Source organism: Sarcophilus harrisii, chromosome 2 (genome assembly GCF_902635505.1).
Source record: "Sarcophilus harrisii chromosome 2, mSarHar1.11, whole genome shotgun sequence".
NCBI lineage: Eukaryota > Metazoa > Chordata > Mammalia > Dasyuromorphia > Dasyuridae > Sarcophilus > Sarcophilus harrisii.
The window spans coordinates 455103278-455124219 of NC_045427.1; the positions used below are offsets into that span (position 1 = coordinate 455103278).

At 36.5% G+C, this 20942-nt stretch overlaps 1 protein-coding gene across 1 annotated transcript in view; it reads left to right on the forward strand.

Annotated features, from left to right (window-relative positions):
* Positions 1–20942, forward strand: part of PEPD (peptidase D) — a 251936-nt gene that overhangs the window by 80006 nt on the left and 150988 nt on the right. The window contains exons 8-9 of the mRNA XM_031954371.1: positions 8063–8138; positions 12261–12307. Coding sequence (XP_031810231.1) covers positions 8063–8138; positions 12261–12307 — 123 coding nt within the window. The remainder of the gene's footprint in view (positions 1–8062; positions 8139–12260; positions 12308–20942) is intronic.

A 20942-nucleotide genomic window follows, 5' to 3' on the forward strand; every position in this document is an offset into this window, starting at 1 on the left:
CAAGAAAGAGCCTGAGTGATCTGCAGGCATCTGCTTTCCTAGAGCAGCTGAAGCTTCGTTTTTACGTTTTTTGCCATTCAAGTGTTATCCATTTCCTTGTGGCGACTGTTTTATCGTACACCGTTATCCAAAGCAAATGCCTTGTGAGTTTCTGTAAATTCTAATGTAATCATATTCTTCTCCACAAACATGAGATCATAGCTGATAATTTCTTCTCTTACATGGGTATTGTAGTTTCAATATGTACGAGTCTGAAGTTGAAACTTAATAAGAACAGAGTTGGCTTTTGTAATTTAGAATATACTTCTTCCCTGTTTTGCAAGATTAAATTATTCTGAAGGTAGGGGGAGAAAATAAAAGGAGACATTTTTTCCCTTGAATAATAGCTTAGTGCTCTGGTTTACAGTTTAGTACTTCTGTAAAAATCATAGAAGAATGATGGAAATTGCTGTAAGAATTTTGGAATTTTTAAGTGAGTTTGTTTTAAACTGAGTCATTCTATTTTTAGAGCTGCTAATTGAATAAAATGAAATTATTCATAATATATTAATTAAGCAGTTGGATAAGATGCCTATTTCTACATTCCTATTTTTTCAATGTCCATTCCATACCCTGAGGTACCAACGGAACATAGCATAGTAGAGGAGAATGTATCCTGAGATCTAATAGCTTTGGGGATTTGTCCCTTGGCCTAGATAAGAAGATAGTGACTAAAGATTCCTAGGTAATGAATTAGGGTTTTATTATGGGTTTAGTTTGACCTTCAGTGCATTTTAGGGAATCATTTAGAATCACAGTATACTAGAGCAAGACTGGATAATACTATATGTTTCTCTAAGATTAAGTTAATTTATCTTTTTTGTTTTTAATAGAGATATTTTTATCCCCCAATTAGCAAACAAACAAAAAAACAATCAGAACATTTGATTCCCCAAGCATTTTGTGTTACTGAGGTTTTGCTCTACATCAAAAAAAAAAAGGCACATAGGGAGAACAATCAGATCTGAAAATATGGCTCATACATCTTGTAATTAGGATAATCAAGTAAAACTGAGGAAATGAATACATTGGACTTTATACCCAGAAATGTGAAATTCACTTCAAAAGTGTCCATACCGTCTGGAACTTGAGGTACGTCTATTATCTCTTGTTCACCCTCTACCACAAGACTTTACATTGCAGCAAATAAAAATCTCACTTAAAAAAACACATTTGCAAATTCATTCATTTTCATAAGACCCTCATTTCTCTGTAAAGACTACTGGGTTATGTTTTATATTTATATGCCTATTTCCTCTTGATACATGGACCCAGTGAGCCATCTTTTTCTATCCCTGCCTTTGGAGAGCTTTAGTCTTCAGTTTTATCCTGTTAGTCACCGATGAGTTTGAGAGCAGGGGTATGGCTGATTGCTGAAAGACCCTCTAGCTATATAGATGGTAAGACCCCAGATGGGCAGTGTTGAGTTTATCTTTCAGCATAACTTTGAGATCTTTTAAAAGTTTCTTTGTTCATATCACATTAAGTCTTAAAGATCAATTTAAGAAATACTTCATTTTGTCTTGCTACTGTTTTAATCATTTTACTATTCATGCCTTCTTTAATTTTGTCTTAATTTTGCACTTAAGCCCCAAGGCAAGTTTGTGAAGGGAGAATATTTAAAAAGTCCTACAGATAAATCTTTTGTCAAGTTCTCGTTCTCTTTCTCTCTCACTCTCCCCCTCTCCCCCTCCCTCTCTCTCTCCTTCCCTCCCTCCCTCCCTCCTTCTCTCTCTCCTTCCCTCCCTCCTTTCCTTCCTTTCTCTCTTTTTCTCTCCCCTTCCTTCCCTCTCTTTGTCTTCCTACCTCATGGCAGATCATGTATTAGATGACCCTAAAACTTCCAAGTTTGAGTGGGTTTTATTCTTTTAATTGGCCCAGCTTTCTTGCCTTTTAACATCTTCCCCCAAACTTAGAATCACTTTATATTCAAAATGGGAGGAATCTTCATGCTCACTTTGTCCATCACCCTCACTTGCAGAAGAGAAAGAAAGCTTTTAGACATGAAGTCACTCAACAAAGCAATTTAGCAACTTAATATCAAAACCAGGGCTAGAAGCCTAGTCATACTTCTCTCCCTCAAAATTTTTAGTAACTCCTTATTTTGACCACCAAAGAACATTCATCAAACTCCTTTGCCTGGTGTTTGAGATCAGATATTAACTAGTACTTGGGTCAGTACCTAATCAGGTACGAACAGACCTTTCCAGATTTCCCTCATTTCTTTCACCAGCAATGCTAGTGCAATGGAAAGAGCTCTGGATTTGGAATCCTGTTTTTACATCCCCACACTGCCATTTATGACCTATATGATTTTGGATTGGTCATATTACTTCTTTAGGGCTCAGTTTCCTCCCTGTTAAAATGAGACTAAATTTGACGTTAACTAAGAATTACTAAACCTGTGATCCTGTGCCGACTGGATTTAGTCCTTCAGTGAAGCTGGACTGCTGTCTGTCCCCTGAACATTCCCTGGGCCATCTTGCTTCCATTTTGTTGCTTGTGTCTTTCCTCACCCTCTTTACCTATTGAATTTCAACTCAAATGCCATCCCCTCCCCTTATACTTTGTCTTACTTTCTGATTTACTCAGGTGATATATATATATATATATATATATATATTATACTAGTTTGGTTCAGCTTGACAAGCAGTTATTAAACTCACATTATGCCAAATTATTAAACTCACAAATGCCACATTATCTATCACACCTTTCTGAGTAATAGATATATACAGACAAAAATGAGATAATCTCTGCCTTTAATTTCTTGGGGATAAAAAATTTATCTACTTTTCATTTTCTTTGGCTCAGTACAACACCCCTCATCCAGTAGGTGTTAAATTATTGTTGATTAAATTGACGTGAGCCCATGTCTCCTGACTCCTAAACTCCCCTAGTCTATTGTTTTTCCCACTCTCCACTTCACAAAATGACCAGATATTTCTTGATTTAAAAATATACTTCTTATGTCTGTATGACTAAATTCTATTTGTTATTCATTGAAAGAATGCTTTTAATATTCATAGCTACTATTATATTAAACATTATATATGCGTATGGATTTATTGATGGAAAAATTTAGAATTGTATAGAAGACTGCTTTAGCTTTGCTTATTATTTCTCCATTAACATCAGTATTACTCTATAAGAAGTCCTTAGGAAGGGAACAAGTATTTATTATAATGACTACTCTGTGCAGTCATTAAACTAAGTTTACAAAGATCATCTCATTTGGTCCCCCCAATGATAATAGTTAACATTTATAGAACGCTTACTATGTTTTACAATTATTGTCTCATTTGATCCTTGAAACAACTTTGAGAGGTAAGATTCCCATTTTACAGTTGAGCAAACCGAGACAGAAAGGTTAAGTGACTTGCCCAGAGTCACACAGCTAGTGATTGAATTCAGGTCTTCCTAAGTACAGACAAGCTCAGTGTTCTATCTGTTGTGCCACTTCAATGCCTGGGTATCTTCAGTCCTATGGAGAACTTTAAAAGTAAATTAAAGCCATGACAAAGATTTTCTCATTTCCCCCCTGACCATTCTTGAATTATATTTAGCTTGATTAACACCTTTATCAAGCATCTCTTTATCCTTAGAAATTCATAGACATTGTATAAATACAGGCAACTTATTTCACTTTCCTTGCTATCTTATGCCCAGAAATAGACATATCCAGCAGATTTTAGGAAGTAAATTCTTTCTTAGAATTGAAGAATCTTCTTGTGGAATGCTTAAAAAGTGTTGCTATTTTCCACAGAGAATTAAAACTGGTCCTGGTCCTTCTGGTGATGGAGATAACTGAATCCAAGTTGGGAAGAATTCTATTTAGTCCAGTGGTCAGACTAGATTTTGTGTCTAGGGTAAACTATGGATAATTGGTTAAATCTGTGAGGTGCTTCTTACCTTTCACATGACAAAGTTCTATTTTCAGAATTCATTTATTTATTTATTTTTTTTACCTTGGATTAAATTGGGTCAGGCTGAAGCCCTGCCATACAGATCTCATCTCAGTAGTGCAATTGTAGGATATTCTAACTGGCTCAATTCATGATACTTCTTTACGTGACCAGAACAAAAATTCAGGGCACACCAAGTAGACCTTCAGTTACATTACCTAAAAGTGGAATTGGGGCTTAGGGGATGGACTAGGAAGCCTGATCATATGGCTATTTTCCTTTATAAGCTGGCGTGGTGGCTTGTTTGTGAGCCTGAGTGTAGGTATCTGACTCTTCCCCAGAAACAGTCGTTCAGTGACTATGGGATCATAATCGGGCCATACTTTTGTCATCGGGGCAATGGGAGGCTGGAGTCACCACTGTTCTGAAGGAGCTAAAGAACTGTACTGGCTACTGAGGTGACTCTTTGGTTGGATGCCTAACAACAAAAGTTTAATAAGCATGACCCTTTACTAGGCATCAAGCTTACAGGGCTGTCTGTGCCATGTACAGGCTCCCATTCCAGGCACTTACAGTCTAGTGCTCTAGGGAACTTGCCAGGTACTACCTGGGCTGGCACATCTCTGCAGCATGGATGACACTTCATTTTCTGAAAGGAAACTTCTTTCCATCAGTGAAAGGGAAAATCTGTTCTCCAATAGTCAGACTCTTGCCTCTTTCAAGGAGCAGGGATCCTAACTATAAAGAGAATCAGTTCCACATCAGTTGTTGAACATAAAAGAAATAATTCAAACTCAAAAAATCATCATTATTGAGTAAACTTGTTCCTGCTTAAACCTGAAAAGAAGCAGCCTTTAGCATTGGCATTTATCATGTGGGAATGATTTCTACACCACTGTGACAATTCTTACTTCACTATAACTGAAGCAGGTTTACTTTTGTATGAAATAGGATGGTCGGTCTTTTCAGTATTGGTGCTGTTCCCACACCTGCGTGCACACTTAGAAATGCTCTCCTATTGGTGGCCTTCCAATACAATACTAAAGACTACAGAAACCATATTCTCTCCTACTCCCAGGCCTCTTGCGCACAGTGTTGAGGAGTTTGGTGTGATGTATTCAGTGTGTGTCAGGAAATGTGGGGAGCCAGGGAAGACAGATTTTCTTGTCTGTCAGCCCTGCTATTGGGGAGGCTGAGGATCTCTTGAGCTTAGGAGTTCAAGCCACAGGAGGGACCAATTGTGGTTAGTTGTCTGGTCTAAGCCTGGCACCGGTATAGTAGTTTTCAGGAACAGGGGAAGCCACCAGGCTGCCTAAGGGCTGATCGAGACCATGTTTGAAAAGGAGCACATCTCCAAATCACTATTGATCAGAGAAATGCAAATGGTGACAACTCTGAGACACCACTACACACCTCTCAGATTGACTAAGATGACAGGAAAAAATAATGACGAATGTTGGAGGGGATGTAGGAAAACTGGGACACTGATACATTGTTGGTGGAAATTGTGAATGGATCCAACCATTCTGGAGAGCAATTTGGAACTATGCTCAAAAAATTATCAAACTGTGCATACCCTTTGATCCAGCAGAGTTTCTACTGGGCTTATATCCCAAAGAGATCTTAAAGGGGGGAAGGGGACTCACATGTGCAAAAATACTTGTTGTAGCCCTCTTTGTAGTGGCAAGGAACTGGAAACTTGAGTGGATACCCATCCATTGGAGAATGGATGAATAAATTGTGGTATATGAATGCTGTGGAATATTATTGTTCTATGAGAAATGAGCAGGATGATTGATTTTAGAGAGGTCTGGAGAGATTTACATGAACTGATGCTAAGTGAAATATTCAGAACCACAAGATCATTATACATGGCAACAGCAAGATTATACGATGATCAGTTCTGATGGACGTGGCTCTCTTCAACAATGAGATGATTCAGGCCAGTTCCAATTGTTCAGTGATGAAGAGAGCCATCTACACCCAAAGAGAGGACTGTGGGAACTGAGTGTGGACCATAACATAGCATTCTTACTCTTTCTGTTATTGTTTGCTTGTATTTTGTTTTCTTTCACAGTTTTTTTCCCTTGATCCGTTTTTTTTGTGCAGCAAGATAAATGTATAAATATGTGTACGTATATTGGATTTAACATATATTTTAGCATATTTAACATGTATTGGATCACCTGCCATCTAGGGGAGAGGGTGGGGGAGAAGGAGGAGAAAATTTGGGACAGAAGGTTTTGCAAGGGTGATTGTTGAAAAATTACCCACGCATATGTTTTATAAATAAAAAGCTTTAATAAAAATAAATAAATTAAATTAAAAAAAAAAAAAAAGAAAAGGAACATGTTAGAACTCTCAAGCTAATCAACTATCACTGCTATACTTCCAGACTTTGAGGGATAAAGAACCTGGTCCCTCCCCTTCCTCTTCTTCTCCTTCCAAAAAAGAAGTATAAAAAGCCACAGGCTCTGTCATTAGGTAAACACATGTTTGTCATGGGCAGTTTTTATGCTTTTAGTTTTAAAAGACTGACTATTTCAGGTTCTCAACAATTTTATTTCCATTATCTTTAACCCAGACAAACAAGGGAGTCTATATTATTCTAGTTTGAGAAACCAGGAAGATGTGTTCCCTAGAGAGCTCTGAGATAACTAGTGAATGTTAGCTCCCAGATTTCCATTGGCTGTGGATGTTGAAGGTAGGACATAGTGTGGAGGGGAGCACGATGTGGCATCTGTGAGCCAAAAAAAGGCAACTGTGGTACCAAAACCCAATATCATGTACGATTTCATGTACGAACAGAAGTCCTCTTCATTCTTCTGCATTCCTATCAAGATTATGGAAAGAAACTATTCTATCATAATTGTTGTTGACAAACTGATAAGTGAAAGAAGCTGTCTGATTCACAACTTCATAAAGGGGCTCATACCAAAACATCTCAAATGTGAAAAGTAGACATATTCATGCCTTCTTTCTCCCAAGCTGTTCATGAAGTTCAGCAGCCTATTGTAAGAGAAAGGGGGGACCTTATTCTTTAACAATAAGGGAGTCCATAACAGGGCTCATTTTGTGAGATTTGGGTCTTGACAACCTTTTGAGAGGTTGTGAATGCTTTTTTTGGTGAAAGGAGTACAAGGTTATAAAAGCCCTGAAGAAAGGAAGAAGCTGTGTTCATAATGTCTTTCTGAGGCCTCGTGAGCAATGAGTTATATCTAGAACAGGAGTTCTTAACTTGGGGTATATAAACTTAAAGAAAATATTTTGATACTATATTTTAGTGTCTTTCTTTGTAATTTTATGAATTTTATTTTGTTTAAAAACATTTTGAGAAGAGGTTCATCTACTTCATCAGACAGTCAAAAGGATCTATGATGCAAAAAAAAAAAAAAAAAAAAGTAAAGAAATTTTAACTCAGAAGATAGCTTTTTGTGAATCCAAAGTTTTTCTTAGATATTGTTGCGGATGTCTAAATGAAATTTACTCAATTAAAGGCAAAAATGAACTCCAGAAGGATTGAAGTGGCTGGTGATTTCTTTTGCCTTTCATTCCTTCAAATTTCTGATATTTTCCTTTATAAAAATGGTCAGTGTGAATGGTACTGACAGGCTCTGGTAGCTTTCTCATATAATTTTTGCATGAGAGAAGGAGTTAAATATGATTCTAAGATCCACCTAGTAACTTTTTGAGTATTCCAGTTATTCAATAATAAGGGATCTTGTCAAGATATTTGGGGGCACTGATGTGATGGGGAATGAATATATGAAGTCAAAGTCCATGCCCATTAAGAAGTCATAATGGTCTATCAAGGATGCTTCAAAGCATAATAAAGTCACACATTAAGGAACAAGCCTTCTGTTTGATCCCAGTTTATATGAGAGAACATTGGAATACTGAATTTGATGTTCACATTGTTTGTAGAATTTGGAATTGTTTATTTTGCTTTGTTTTTGCTTAATATTTTCTTTATTTGAAAAATAGTTTAGATATGTGAACATCCTGTTGCTTTTTCACTTCTGACAAAACTGTTAATTAGATTTAAAGACTGACTTAGATGGCAATCTTCATGTGACATTTTCTCACCCTTTTTTTTTTTTTTTTTTTTTTTTTTAAAGCCGTGTGTTTAAGACTGACATGGAGTTGGAAGTTTTACGCTATACCAACAAAGTCTCCAGCGATGCCCATAGAGAGGTAAGGATATATTACTACCTAGGTTCAGAGAATGTGTTGAGCACTCTTGTTTAATGACCAGACCTTAGAGGGAATTGGATACACATAAAGGTCATGTCTAATTTACTCTGGAGCACAGAACTTGCTAATATGGCATGTATTATGTAGGAGATATAATGGTGATTTCATTTTTTCAGTTTTCCCTCAAATATTATTTCTTTATAAAAAATAAGAGCTCTGAAGACTGAAAAATAAAATAGCAATTCTCAAACCTTTTGGTTTCAGGACTCTTTTACATTATTAACAATTATTGAGGATTCCAAAGATCTTTTGTTTATATGGATTATATCTGTCAGTATTTACCATATTAGAAATTAAAACTGATATAAAATATATTTACTAAGTCATTTAAAGATGAAAATTAAGCCATTACATCTTAAAATGTATAACATTTTTATGAAAAATAGCTTTTTCAAAATAAAAAATTAATAAGAAAAGTGGCATTGTTTTACATATTTTTCCAAATTTCTTTGCTGTTTGGATTAATAGAAGCTGGATTTTCATATCTGCTTCTGTGTTCAGTCTGTAGTGATATATTATTTTGGTTAAAATATAGTTTGTGCTAATGCAGACAAGATCAGAAGGGAAACAATAAATTGGGGGGAAATTTAAATTTAAGGGTTCTGAAAAAGGCCTTATTTCTATATATAGAGCATTGACTCAAATTTATAAGAATCCAAGCCATTCTCCAATTGATAAATGATCAAAGGATATGAACAGACAATTTTCAGATGAAGAAATTAAAACTATTTCTAATCATATGAGAAGGTGCTCTAAGACACTCACTATTAATCAGAGAAATGCAAATTAAAACAACTCTGAGATACCACTACACACCTCGCAGATTGGCTAGAATGACAGGAAAAGATAATGATGAAGTTGGAGGGGATGTAGGAAAACTGGGATACTGATACATTGTTGGTGGAATTATGAATACATCCAGCCATTCTGGAGAGCAATTTGGAACTATGCTCAAAAAGTTATCAAACTCTGCATACCCTTTGACCCAGCAATGTTTCTACTGGGCTTATATCCCAAAGAGATCTTAAAGGAGGGAAAGGGACCCACATGTACAAAAATGTTTGTGGCAGCCCTTTTTTGTAGTAGCAAGATAAGTGAATGCTCATCAGTTGGAGAATGGCTGAATAAGTTGTATATGAATGATATATGAATGTTATAGAAAATTATTGTTCTGTAAGAAATGAGCAGCAGGATGATTTCAGAGAGGCCTGGAGAGACTTAACATGAGCTGATGCTAAGGGAAGTGAGCAGAACCAGGAAATCATTGTACATGGCAACAATTATACAATGATCAATTCTGATAAACGTGGCTCTTTCTACCAATGAGATGATTGATGCCAGTTCCAATGATCTTGTAATGAATAGAGCCATTTACACCCAGAGAGAGGACTGTGGGACCTGAATATGGATCACAACATAACATTCTCACTCTTTTTGTTGTTGTTCGCTTGCATTTTGTTTTCTTACTCATTTACTTTCTTTTCTTGATCTGATTTCTCTTGTGCAGCAAGAGAATTGTATAAATATATTTATGCATATTGGATTTAACATATTTTAACATGTTTAACATATATTGAATTGCTTGCCATCTAGGGGAGGAAGCTATGAAAGGGTCAATGTTGTCAAATTGTGCACATGTTTTTAAAATAAAAAATTCAAAAAAAAATATATATATATATATAGAGAGAGAGAGAACGTTTGTGAAGAAAATCTTATCTCACATGTTATGGCATGAAGAGGATTTTTTTTTTTTTTTATAATCAAATGAGCCTTAGTATTGTTATGAAAATAGTTTTGATTTAGTAGATCCCCTAAAAGAATTTCAGGGAATACCAAGTAACCAAGGTCCCTATTTTGTGCACCACTGGAATAAATATCAAGAGCTAAGTGGCTTAGCTTCTGGGTAACAATGGCAGCTTTGTTTACACATCTAAAAATGAGAAAAACAGAGCTGGCCCACTCTGTAGGACTGGCAGTACAGAATCATTTGTTAAAAAAGATGTGCCCCAGATAAAGAGGATAGTTAGAATAGGTACTCTCTTTCTTGTCACTCTGCTTAATTATTAAAACTCTTTCTCAATAATGATCCTAAAAGTAACACTTGTAATCATTTACTTTTTAAATTAAATTTTATTTGCACCAAAATCTGACATTTTACTTCCCACCAATTCCCTTTGAGAAAACAAGAAAAACAAAAACCTTTTTACAAACATGTATAGTTAAGTGAAACAAATTCTCATGTTGTCTATATCCCTTCCCCTTCTTCCCCCCCCCCCAAAAAAAAAAAAAATCTCAGTCTGGCCTTTTGAGTCCATCAGCTTTCAGGTTAGAGGTGAATGGTACTTTTTTGGGGGGTGGGATGGGGTGGGGGGAAGCCTCAGGGGTGTGTCTTGCCCAGGGTCACACAACTAGTAAATATCCAGGGCCAGATTTGAACTCAGGTCCATCTAACTCCAGGACTAGTACACTATTCACTGTACTAATTAGCTACCCTTGTAGAGTATTTTTTAAATGTGAATATTAATAGCTTAGTTTTTTTTTTTCTGAAAACTATTGAAATCCTTTGACCATATATCAATTGAGTTCCTACTTGATTTCTCTTCTAATTTTAGCTTCATTGATTTGTTTGTACAGACATGTATGTAATCAAAATTGTTCATTGCACCTTCTTTGATCCTCTCCATATCATTTGTTCATAAACTCTTCCCCAATCCCTAGCCTTTTTTGCTCCTTTAATTTGTTTGTGATGATATCTTTATGTCATGTACCCATTTGAAGTTTATTCTGGAGTATGAAGTGAATTGTTTCTCAGGCTTTTAGCTAAGATCAGTTGTGGAGTTTGAGGTGATATTGGTCTAAATCTAGTTTCTTTCCAGTTGCCTAGCTATTTTTATCAGAGTGAATTTTTGACCCAATAGCAGAATCTTTGGGTTTATTAAACATTAGGCTACTTTATCTATTATTTACTTCCATACAATCTGGTTCCACTGATCAATTCTCTATCTCTTAACCAGTGTCAAGTTGTTTTGATGATTATAGATTGTAATATAGCTTGAGATTTGGTATTTCTAGGCCCTTTTCATCTGACTTTTAAAAAAAATAAACTAATTCCAGTGAGACTGTTGACTTTCTATTCCTCCAGATGAATACTATATAAAGTAATCCTTTGGTAGTTAGAGTGATGTGGTCCTGCCTAAGTAAATTAATTTGGGTACTATTGTCATTTTTATATTATATTGACTTGTACTAGCCATGTGCCATGAATATTTCTCAAATTAATTATATTTTTATTTGTGTAAATAGTATTTTGTAATTATTTTCATAGGTCTTGCATGTTTTGCAAAGTAGATTTTTAAATAATTTATAGTTTGTGTGGAAATTTTAAGTGGAATTTTTCTTTCTCTCCCTGTTAGATTTTGTTGGTGATAGACACAAATGCTTTTGATTTATATAGGTTCAATCCTTTATTTTCTTAGCAAGCAGCTTTTTGGGATTAGAAATTTAGAACTGCAAAGGGTATCCCTCCATACATGAAAAATAAAAGATATATTAAGAATTATATTTCTAGAAAGGTTTCAGGAAAAGGAATTCTAGATCTGGCAAGTAGTATAACACTAAATTCTTCAGTAGGAAAAATAGCTTTGTGTTGGGAAATAGATGAAGGTTTTTATGTACTGTAAGCCTTTATACTGATTAATTTTCTTTGCATTTCACAAAAGGTAAACAAAGGGAAATCTTTTAGTGATAATCATCATAGCTTTCTTAGCATTAAGTATTCACTAAACATATTTTGATTAAACTTTTATGTTTGGAATTGACTTCAGTAAGGTATTTCTATATTTATGGTTTCAGAATAAGAATTCTCCATAACAATTTAGTTAAACTATATGATTTAGTGAGTGTTTTTGAGAGTTCCTATTTACCATATTTCTATACTCTATGCATATGGAGTTATTTTCATGAAAGAGGGTCTTGTGAAAATGTTGCACTATAAATAGTTTATAGGATAGTATTACTTTATGTTCTTAATACAAATATCTTTGGTTAATATCTGTCTTACAGGTCATGAAAGCAGTAAAAGTGGGAATGAAGGAATATGAGTTGGAGAGGTAAGCCCATCTTGTTTCTTTAAGTAAAGATTAAAATGTAAAAAACCAGTAATTTATGTCCCCAGAAAAGGGACAGATGAGACCCAGCATTGACAGCACTGATTGAGTGGGGATTATGAATACCCCTTCTAGATGGGACTGAAAGATTAGTTTTCTTTTTGCTGTAGCCAATTCATTGGTTCTTGGCAGTGTATTTGATCGTAATAATCTTTGATTATTTTTCAATATGGTTTAGTGCCCCATCATTCTGTAATTGGACTTTCTTTCTGTAATTTACAAGAAACTTTACAAAATAGTCATTATTGTGGTTTGAAAGACTCTAGGAAAAACAGTTTGCCAGTTTTATATGTAAACATTGGCATCATTTCTGCTGTGCTCAGAGGACATAATCTGTGATGGTTTAAGAGACTTGTAAAATGTTCTGAAGGATTCAATTAAACTGCAACTTCAATTAGATGGGCAAGGAAGGTCGATCCTTAGTTGTCAGAGTTGCAGGACTTGGAGTCAGGAATACCTGGGTTCAGATATCACCTCAGACTTATTTTCTGTGTCATACTCAATGATGTCACTTACCTCTCTGTGTCTGTGTATCTTCATTAATAAACTGAATTGACTGGATTTGGTGGCCTCTGAGATCCCTTCTGCCACTTAGTCTGTGATCCTTCGATCTTATGACCTCTGGGGAGGGGAAAGAGGATATTGATCTTATCAGCATAGTCCTCTGGGCTATCACTAGCTTGACTTTACCCAGAAATGTGGCCACATTTCTAGAATGGGGAACAAAAGACTGGATGGAAGTTAAGTCTAAAAGAATCAAGTGTTGGCCTTCAACTGAAAAGGTGAATTAAACAAGTGAAGGTGACCTGAAGCCTCACTTCCTGCCAGTGACTTCACAGTTCTGACTTGAAGGCCAGCTTATTTCTGGATGCTAAACAAGTACACTGAGCCCAATCCTATCCTTGTCTCTAGTCTACCATCAAGTCCTACCTAAGAAGGGGAAGTAGAAAAAAGAGGCAGATCATAAGGAATTTCTCATTTTCCTTCATCCCAGTCTAGCTTCTTTTGGATCCTGGGCACATGGATATGTACGTTTGTCCTTTGTGATTCACTCCAGTCATTAATGTAGTATGCAAGGGCTTGTTTTTGTATCTGATTCATGTGTATCCCATGGGGATACCAGGTGAGAGCAGTGCTCGGGGGTACGTTCTTGACACCACTTTTTAAAAAGCAAAAGTGTCTTGGAGACAGTTCGTTATACTGTAAGCTTAAAAGAAATTGGCAACTAGGGCTGAATACTGGAAGGAAACTTGGTTTGAGAAGAAAGGCTCAGCTGGATCTGAGTCCCTGTCTTCTTCTTTCTTGTGTGCACCAACTCCTATAGTAGTCATTGCATTCCATTGGGGATTAGAAAAGATAAGGGTCTGTGACCTGTGTGTTTTATTTAACTCAAGAATAAAAAGAAAGAATTCAATGCATGAATTGAGGATGAGAATGAAAAGTGAAGTTGAGTCTGAAAGGATCAGGAAAGGAAATAAAAAAAAGTCTTTGATAGAAGCAATATAGTTTGAAGAAATGGAGGTGATATTAAACTTTAAAGTTGTAACTGTAGTAGAAACCTTGAAGAGGGAAACAGTAGATTAATTCATAGCACCATATTCCATATGGTTTATGTTGTGAGGAAAGTTTGGTTGAGAAGGAGTTAAAAGGGTCATGTCAGAAATGGGATGCTTTTGGGGAGCACTTTGTAAATGACCAAATCATATTTAATCTCGTAGATCTTATCTGTTCGAAGGATTGAACTGAGGTAGGGAGTAATAATCAAACTTCTCATAGCATCTGCTATAGCAATATGATCTCTGTTGATAGGCAATGCAATATCCGTAGTCTGATGTTCCAATTAATCTCTGAGTTTCCCCAGAGTTTTGTGATGTGAAATATCAGAAATACATTTTGACAGCAGCCTGCTGTTACCAAGCCTAGTAAGGTGGGATGGATAAGGAGGAAGGACTGAAGAGGGCTATAGAAGAAGCTCCTCAAAAATGAAGCTTTCAGAGCCCAACTCAGATGAATTCCAGGTAGCCACTACTCTTCTTTTGGGAGGCTTTGGTTAAATAAGGTGAATAGAAATATTGGTGACCTAAAGGAAGAACCATTGATATGTCATCTCAGAATTGAGCCTTTTGGATCCCTATTAGAGAAAGATGGAGAGTTTTCATAGATTAATGAAAAGGACAAAATAGAAATGAATTGAAAGCATTTTAAAAAGTTAATATATCCTACCATAAAGGGACCTGACTCAATTAGATTGATCCAAAATGATGCCAGAACTGTAGTTTGCAGTAAAATAGCAAAATAAGTGAAAAATTGGAGCAAAAATAAGATGATGGCCCCACGACCACAGATTCCTGGAGTGGCAGTCTGATCTCCAATTTGGGCTTCCTTCATATAATTTCTGGATTTGAGAGAAGTAAAAATTCTTGGGTATGAATTCCAAGGAGAGAACCCCAACTACTATTTCAGAAATTTCTGTGTTTCTTGCCCATGGTGTTTCCCAAAACGGTACCCAGAGGTCAATCCCTATAGATCTGGTAACATATTTTTAGGTCAGGACTTTTGTCTTTCTATGAGACATAGCTTTTTGAAAGTTGATCTTCCCCTTACTTCTCAGAATTGATGATGTCTAAAAATACCTTCTCTTGGAGTTTGCCTTTCCCTTTCTCAGTGAAAGCAAAGAAAAGTTTTGTTTTGTTTCAATATTCTGGGGCAGAGGGGAGGAAACAATTTAGGATTTAGTGACTTGTTCAGGGTCTCACAAGAGTCTGAGATTGGATTTGAACTCAAGTTCTTTTCACTTCAGGGCTAATGCTCTAGTCACTGTGCCACCTAGCTGCCCCACACAGAAAAAATTCATTCTAGGAATTTGAGGGAATGTAACCTAGTGGGCAGATAACTCATATATAGTCCTTTAACATGTTAGTATGCTTTCTTTACATAACCCGTTTTAATTAGGTGGTGCAAGTTTCAACTTCATTTTACAATTGGAGAGACTGAGACTCAGAAAATTCGAGTAATTTGTTTATAGTTATATGTAGTAATGGAGACTCAGAAGGTTGGAATAATTTGCCTGTAGTCAACTGAGATCACTGCCAGTGCATTGATGTCAGTTGGTTAATTCTGTACACTGAATGATGGTAATTATTTGTGTGAAATCTGGGAGAACTTAAGCAAGAAGACAGTCCCAAAATGCATTTTTTTTTTTTTTTAAAAAAGAAACAACAAACTTATAAGCAAGAAACTCAAAAAGAAATTGTGTTATAGAGAGAATTGGAAGACCAACCAAGGCCAGTGGTCATGACCAGATTAATTTAAATTTAAGACGAAATATCAGAAGGCACAAATAGGAATAACTCCTCAGATATGTATATAGCTTTGTGTTTTTCAGAGTACCTATAAATTTTTTTTCTCATTTGATCTTCACAGCAGCCCTGTGAGAGACAGAGGAATGAAGGGGGCAGGAGAAGAAAAGAAGGGCAGCCAGGGAGAACATGTAGACAGGTGAAGAATAGAATTCACCTTGGATTGTTACACCAAAAAAAAAAAAATAAATGTGATGGATTCCCAGGGGTTCTGAGGGAAATCTGGTCCTCAGAGCCAAGTTTCTGCCCAGAAGCAGAAAGCCTCACTGTTCTTTTCCTGTTCTCTTAGAGGAAAAGAGCCTCTGGGATTTCCTGTGATGGCAGGAAAGAAATAAGATTTTTCCAGAGATTCATAAATGCACTTGGACTCCTTGACAAAGGCTTTGGAACAGTTAGGTTAGAATAGGAAAACACATAACTAAGAGTCACTGAGTTTACTCTTTGAGAACTTTTTTTTTTTTTTTTAATATGAAGACTTTATGTAGGCCATCTCACATTTTGGGAGCAAGAGGGGTAGAGATCTTCTGGGTGTCTTTGGGATGTATTTCTTATCAGGATTCTGACTAGGTTACTTTATATCCTTTTTAACTGAAGGAAGGCTTTATTTTTTATGACAAATTCTCATAAAAAAACCTTATTGCCCTTTTGTTAGTTCGATTTATTGCATGTGTAACTTTAACTTTGCTGAGCCAAAGTTTTTTCATCTGTAAATGAAGCAGTTGGATTATATCATCATCATCTTCATCATCATAATAGTAACTAACATTTATATGGTGCTTATTGTGTGCCAAGAATTGTGCTAAGCGCTTTACAATTTTTATCTCATTTGATATTCATGAAAACCTGTTACTATCCTCATTTTATGTGTGAAGAAACTGAGGCAAACAGAGTTAAGTGAGCTGTCCAGGATCACACATCTAGTTGTTTAAGGCCAAATTTAACTCAGGAAGAGAAATCTCCCTAACTCCAGGCTCTATTCACTATGACACCATAAAGACATCTTCTCAGGTCTCTTCTGGCTCAAATTTTTATGATTCCTATGATGCTGTAGGTGCTGCTATACTGGAGTGATTTCCAGTCCTTTTAGGTGAGGTAGAGAAGAACTCATATTTTGAAAGTGTTTAAACCTCTGTGTATGGGACTTCCACTGCAATTTACCTTTGTCCTTGAAGGCTGTTTGGGTTTTGCTTCAACCACCTGGACTTCTCTCTGGGAAAGGAAACTTTTGGGCTAGTTTGCAGGCATCTCAGCCTTTTTTAATGACCTTTCATTTGTCTGAAACTGTCATAGAAATGCCAAAGGATTCCAGCTTTTCTTCCTTACTACCTGCTCCGCTCTATTTTCAGTCTTTGTGTTTAGTGAAGGGACTAATTCAGGAAAATGAAACAGTTTCAGGAATATGATGTAGGAGATATGCTCTCTCAGAATCTTTCTCTGCCCCAGCTTTATAGCCATTGATGGATGAAACAGCTACAAAGAACAGTGAGGAATTCACCAAAGATGGGCTTGTGAGGGAAAATGGACATTATAGCTTGGTGATGATGGGAGAAATTTTAGAAATTTTACTTGTGCCATAGTGGGGAAGCTACTGGTCACTTCAAAAGGGCATCTTGTAGCACAATGAAAAGGACACTGGACCTGGGATCAGGAATACCTGATTTTGCATCCTGCCTCTGACACCCAACTATGTAACTGCCACTTACTTTCTCTCAACCTTAGTTTCTTCACACACAAAATACAGATAATACTAGCAGTATCTGACAGGGTTATTGTACAGAGGATCAAATGATAATATAGACAAATGCTTGGCAAACCTTAAAGCTATTAATAGTATTAATATAATAGTTGTATAATGTTAGCTTTTTATTATTTTTTCACCTTTGACATTATCTCCAGGACACCAAAGTTTGTCATTGCATCTGAAAATTAAAGCCCTACCATAAATAATAACCTTGAAAAATAACTACACTGTCATGCCATGTACTATTTTGAGCTTGAAAATGTAAAGCACTGACCATTGTATTGTTTGGAAAATTATTTTCAGTATTATTTTGTCAGGTGGAGACTTTCTATCATCATGTACAGTTCTGCCCTCTTCAAAATGTGGGCCATGTCTGAAAAAAGTCGGGCCACAGAGCTGTCATACTGGCATTTTAATGCACTTTAGCAAAACAGACTGCCACATAGTTTGGTTAGTGATCATACAATTATGAAAATAGACAAAAGTACAAATTCATTGTGCCATAGTCAATTAGACAAGCTTCAGATAAGCGTGACCTGAATGGATGTCCTGCTCTCTGGGAGCACCAAACTTGGGACATTTGGTGCCCAGTAGAGACAGCAACATTGTTTCATGGTTTCCCAGGAGTTGGGCATTAGAGGAGATTATTCATGAAGAAACAAAGGATTAGAAAGTGAGCTGCTGCCTTTGCCAACTATATTTGGGTGGGACTGAAGGATTTTCGTTAATTGCAAATAGGGTCAGTTAACAGTAAATACATTAATGAAGTTTACTAAGAGTCTTCTTTCTCCGTGCCTCTAGAACTGTATGTTCAGCTTCAAAGAAAATGAAAAATCATTTCCTACAATTAAGGTGTAGTGAATTATCTTAAACCAATAAGACATTAGTGTTTGGGTAAATCAGCAGATGATAACATTTAAATACAGGTCCAATCAGCTGGTCCATTTTTACTATTTCATGTTATTTAATTTTAATAACTTAACTGGCTTACAGCTGTTTGGCATAAAGCTGACAGCTGAGCCAATTACCTGCAAATACTAATTTGAAACATGCTCAATTGGCCATATAAGCATGTCTCCAGCTCACATTTGCCGCAAGATTATTAATAACTTAGTGTTTTTTGATAATCTTGGGCTTTAATTGAAATAATTGAAATAGCTTTCTCATTCTCACTAAGCCTGTCAGTTTGGGCATTTGCACACTCTTGAAATCATTGTGGCCTGAGGGTAGTGAGGGTAGTGAGTGATGTATGTTTAAAAGACTGTGACTGATATGGGTAAAATACTCCAGTTCTTGAGTCATTCATAATTCCTGATTAGAGATTGGTCACGGTACTCCTTTGGTTTTCTTTTGTGACTGTTTAGGACCTGGACTCTACATTTGTTCTTTCTACTATAGGCAAGAGCAAGCCCTTAGTAATTATTGCCCACTTTCCCTCCTGCCTTTGTTAATAAAGCACTTGCCAAGTTGTGCTTACCTCTTGTTTTTGCTAATGGTCTTGTTGCTTCTCCTTGAATAGCAGCAGAATGTTATTTGAAGGATCAGTATTGTAGCAGGTGTCTTATATCTAATTTATGCTTTTGCATTCTATTATCATATGAGGTAGAGGTAAGAAGCAGTGTTCCTACGTTAGGGGTGATCTTAATGAAGTCATGTGGTTCCTATGGATAAGTCATGAGTATATCCCACAAGGAGAACAGATTGCAAAGCCCTTCTCTCTTGAGTGCATTGCACATGGAAAAGATGTGTAGGAGACCTTAGAAAGTACAATTCAGGTGAAGAGAAAGGATAATGAGAAGAAAAGATAATTTGTACAAAATCCTATGACCCTATTAACTCATGGTAATTAAAGCTGAAAGAATAGTGTAGCAGGATTGCTACCCAGACGTGTTTTTCTGTCCTGACTTCTTCAAGATAATGAAAGGCTTTGACACTCTCTCCCCTTGCTCCCCACTTTTTCAGTGCTTTTGAAAGTCTGATTTTTGACCTTATTCTTTATTCTATGAAATGTTGTCTCCTGGTCCCAGAGGCAGGACTTAGACAATGAAGCAAGAGCTTTTTCATATTTGTCACTGCACAATGTAAGTCTCTTTGGAGGTCTCTGATCCCTTGGGGATCAGGGCCCTTCTCTATCCATTTATCTGTCTCTTTTTCTTATGTTCCAGTGGCACAACCTGAGAATGCTCCCATGGATGTCTACGCCTTTTAACTTTCTCTCCATTGTAGAGAAATACTCAGGCAGTTGGGTATGGGAAAGGTTGTAGCACTTAGAATCATAGGATTTTAAGATTCCTAAGAAGGAACTCTTTTTTTTAGAGATGATAAAAATAAGACCCAGATGTGCAAGTAACTTGCCTTAAGTTTCATATAGATAATAAGTAGATGAGTCAGACTACAAATGCAAGTTTTCTGACAACAAGCCTGGAGCCATTTTCACCACCTCATGAGCTGTTCTCTTTCTTACATGCTAATCCTGAGGGGTTGGATTGGGCAGGTGAAAGACCACTACTTGTTCCTGGTAGGACTTACACATTTCCAAAAATTAGTTAGTACATGAGAGATTCCAATTTCTCTTGGAAACTCTTTGCCATCAAATTGTGTTTACTTTGATTCTATGGGCACTTTGCAGTGTGCTTGGTCAGAGGTAAAAGGAGTCATAGCTCTTGTCCTGATGATTTTAAAAGATATGCATTATGGGATAAGCTCATAGATATCAAAGCAGAATATTAGTGCAGGCAGTTTATAGATGGGTACCCCTGACTTTGATCTACTTTGGGAAAAATGAAAGGATAATTTTTTCCCTTTTTGTGATACTGTTTGTTATCAATTTATGTAAAGCTTACCTGTCTGTCTTAAGCAGATACAACCCACTTTCAATTTTCTGCTCTGATGGAGGAAAGACCCATGACATGAATAATCCCCAACTACAGAAAACTTAACATTCACTTATTTGGAATAAGGTAGTAGCATTTTTTAAAGCAGGCTCGTCTTGTGCCCCATTTGTCCTCAGCCAATTTTAGAACTGTTCTGCCATCCTTGAGCAGATACCAGAGTAGGAGGTGACCCAGGTTGAGGGGGCAGAACAAGCTTGGAGTTTTGAACAAAAAACCAGACTATTGCTTGGGCATGCAGGTAATTGGAAGCTGTGTTCTCTTTTACTTTTGTACGTTGGGCAGTGAGAGGCCTGGGAGATAGAAGTCTCCATTGTTACCGCCTTATTCTTAAAGCCTTTTCTGAGCAGGCTGGCTCTAGTCATGAAAAACCTGTTACCGAATTAGTTCATTCTCCCAGGGTCCAGGAAGGGGTGTACTTAAATACCTGCTCCTTCCTTTTATTTTCAGCATGGGCCCCACTATTGCTGGGAAAGGACCATTAGAGAGACATGAGCATCATCAAAGTAGGTGTGACTGGTAGAGAGAGAAAGAAGCCCATTTGCAATGGAACATAACAGGTGAAGCACAAATGAGTGAATCCCATA